Source organism: Plectropomus leopardus, unplaced genomic scaffold (genome assembly GCF_008729295.1).
Source record: "Plectropomus leopardus isolate mb unplaced genomic scaffold, YSFRI_Pleo_2.0 unplaced_scaffold10311, whole genome shotgun sequence".
In the NCBI taxonomy this organism is placed as follows: Eukaryota; Metazoa; Chordata; class Actinopteri; order Perciformes; family Serranidae; genus Plectropomus; species Plectropomus leopardus.
Window position 1 is genome coordinate 1 of NW_024610854.1, and position 2,363 is coordinate 2,363.

Consider the following 2,363-nt stretch of genomic DNA (forward strand, 5'->3'; position numbering starts at 1 on the left):
ACCTCATATCAGTCGTCAGGTGATGAACACCGATATAATAATAATAATTATCATTTCAAGACGTTACAAAGTCAAAGAGAGAAATGTGACGCAGCAGCCTTCAGTCCGCGCTCAGGGTTTAGAGCTCGCGGGTGTTGGCTGTGATGATGATTGGCTGATGAAGGCTGACGGCTGTGCTTGTTATTTAGTTAATGTTTGTCATCGTAACTCAGGCAGCAAAAGCAAAACAAATGAATAAATGGTGTGGACACGGGAGGAGACAGAGGAGGAGACACACGAGAGGACAGGGGAGGAGTCAGGGGGGTCAGGTGAGCTCAGGCGGCGCTGGAGACAGCCAGTTTCTTCAGGTGATCCATGAACACCTGCAGGCTGACATCGTCTGTGAGGATAGGAGCTCCAGTGTCCTGCAGAGGAAACACACAACACGTCACATGGCAACACGTCGCATGGCAACACGTCGCATGGCAACACGTCGCATGGCAACACGACACATAGCAACACGTCATGTAGCCACACGTCACATGTAGCCACACGTCACATGTAGCCACACGTCACATGTGGCAACACGTCACGTGGCACACTTCAACACAGGGTCAAAGGTCAAAGCCTCACCTGTCCCCAGGCGTACATGTTATTGTGGGTCTGTGAGGGGTTAACTTTGGAGAGCAGGAAGCGAGCCTGGAAAACGAAAACAACAATAACAACAACAACAGACGGTTAACTTCCTCTGTGTGTGAACTGTTTTTGTGCATTTCTATCATGAAAGTTACGCAGATAAAACAAACAAACAGTGAACATTTTTTCCCTTTTTTTAATGTTTAATATTTTGTCTGACTGTTACTACAGAATACTTTCATGTAGTGTCATAATGTAGTTGTGCATAAATAATACTGTGTAACACATATAGTGTATGATAGTGATGTATATGGTCCACTGAGGTTTTACACAGCTTCATACTGTTTATCACTGATGTTTGTGCAGAGTACACAGAGAGTACACAGAGAGTACAGAGTTCACTGATGTATTATTGATCTGTGATATTGAAGTCGAGTAAATTCATCAATATATGTAAAAAGACAACTTCCTGCTGTTTACTGCATCCAATGTTGGGCTTTTTAAATCAAAGTGACTTTCGTCAATATTTGTTTTTTCTTGACTTGTATTATACTTCATACGACAGTCTATACTACAGTAATGCAGTAATGTAAACTATCACGTGTGCATTCTTATTAACTGAAGTGTATGGTGATGAAATTGCCATAAAATTGAACGGTATATTATTTCCTAAAACACTTTATAGAAAAAGTCAGAGTATAGCATGTAAAAAAATAATAATAAAATATGTAATAAAAATTTCGTATAAAAGTCATAGCAGAGTATGCCATAAAAATGTCTGTTTTGTAAGTCATAAAAAGTTCATATAAAAAGTAATTTCATAGCATGCCATGAAATTTCACTTGAATCAGTATGTCCAAAAAATTCTCAGAGAAACTTTTAGTACAGTTTAACATTTTTCATAAAAAAATCAAATAAAAAGTCATAGTATAGTAAAAAATCATATATTGATGAATTACACACACAGAGATATCAAATAAATATCAGTGTACCGCTACATACAGTTGCGTGTATGCACGTGTGTTAGCGCCCCCACCTGGCTGCCTCCGTGCTCAGTGTCGATGTATCTGGGCATCGGAAAGCGAGTGTGCAGCAGCTCCTGAGCGTCGTCTACCGGAGCCTGAAGGAGGTGTCTGAAGTTCTCGTACTCCGCCATCTCCTGGTACCCCGCCTTCCTCCACTGAGCCACCGTCTGACAGACACAGAGCAGGGATTAATATCCTTCTGACAGACACAGAACAGGGATTAGTAACCTCCTGACACACATTCAGCAGGGATCAATAGCCTCCTGACAGACACAGAGCAGGGATCAATAAGGTCTTGATACTTTTGTGTAACGCTTGTTTGACTTGTTGACTTTTAATGAAACTGAGCAGAAAATCAACAGATCGATCACTGACAGACGATCGATCACTGACAGACGATCGATCACTGACAGACGATCGATCACTGACAGACGATCGATCACTGACACAGGTGATGTGTGTATTGCTGTGTGTGTGTGGGGGTATCTGTGTGTGTTGTGTGTGTGTGGGGGTATCTGTGTGTGTTACTGAGTGTGTGTGTGTGTGTGTGTGTGTGTGTATTACTGTGTGTGTATTATTGTGTTTGTGTGTGTGTGTATTACTGTGTGTTACTGAGTGTGTTTGTGTGTGTGTGTATGTGTGTATTACTGTGTGTATATTACTGTGTGTGTGTGTGTGTGTGTGTGTGTGTGTGTGTGTGTTACTGAGTGTGTATTACTGTGT

General features: G+C 41.6%; 1 protein-coding gene across 1 annotated transcript; it reads right to left on the reverse strand.

Moving 5' to 3' along the window:
* Positions 1 to 13: 13 nt before the first annotated feature.
* On the reverse strand, positions 14 to 1,823 carry LOC121963186 (protein transport protein Sec23A-like). Its single transcript, XM_042513510.1, has 3 exons — positions 1,652 to 1,823; positions 613 to 678; positions 14 to 404 (listed from the first exon to the last, which is right to left on the reverse strand). Exons 1-3 carry the CDS (start codon positions 1,769 to 1,771, stop codon positions 315 to 317), a joined length of 276 nt encoding a protein of 91 aa, XP_042369444.1. The 5' UTR covers positions 1,772 to 1,823; the 3' UTR covers positions 14 to 314.
* Between the last annotated feature and the right edge of the window lie 540 nt (positions 1,824 to 2,363).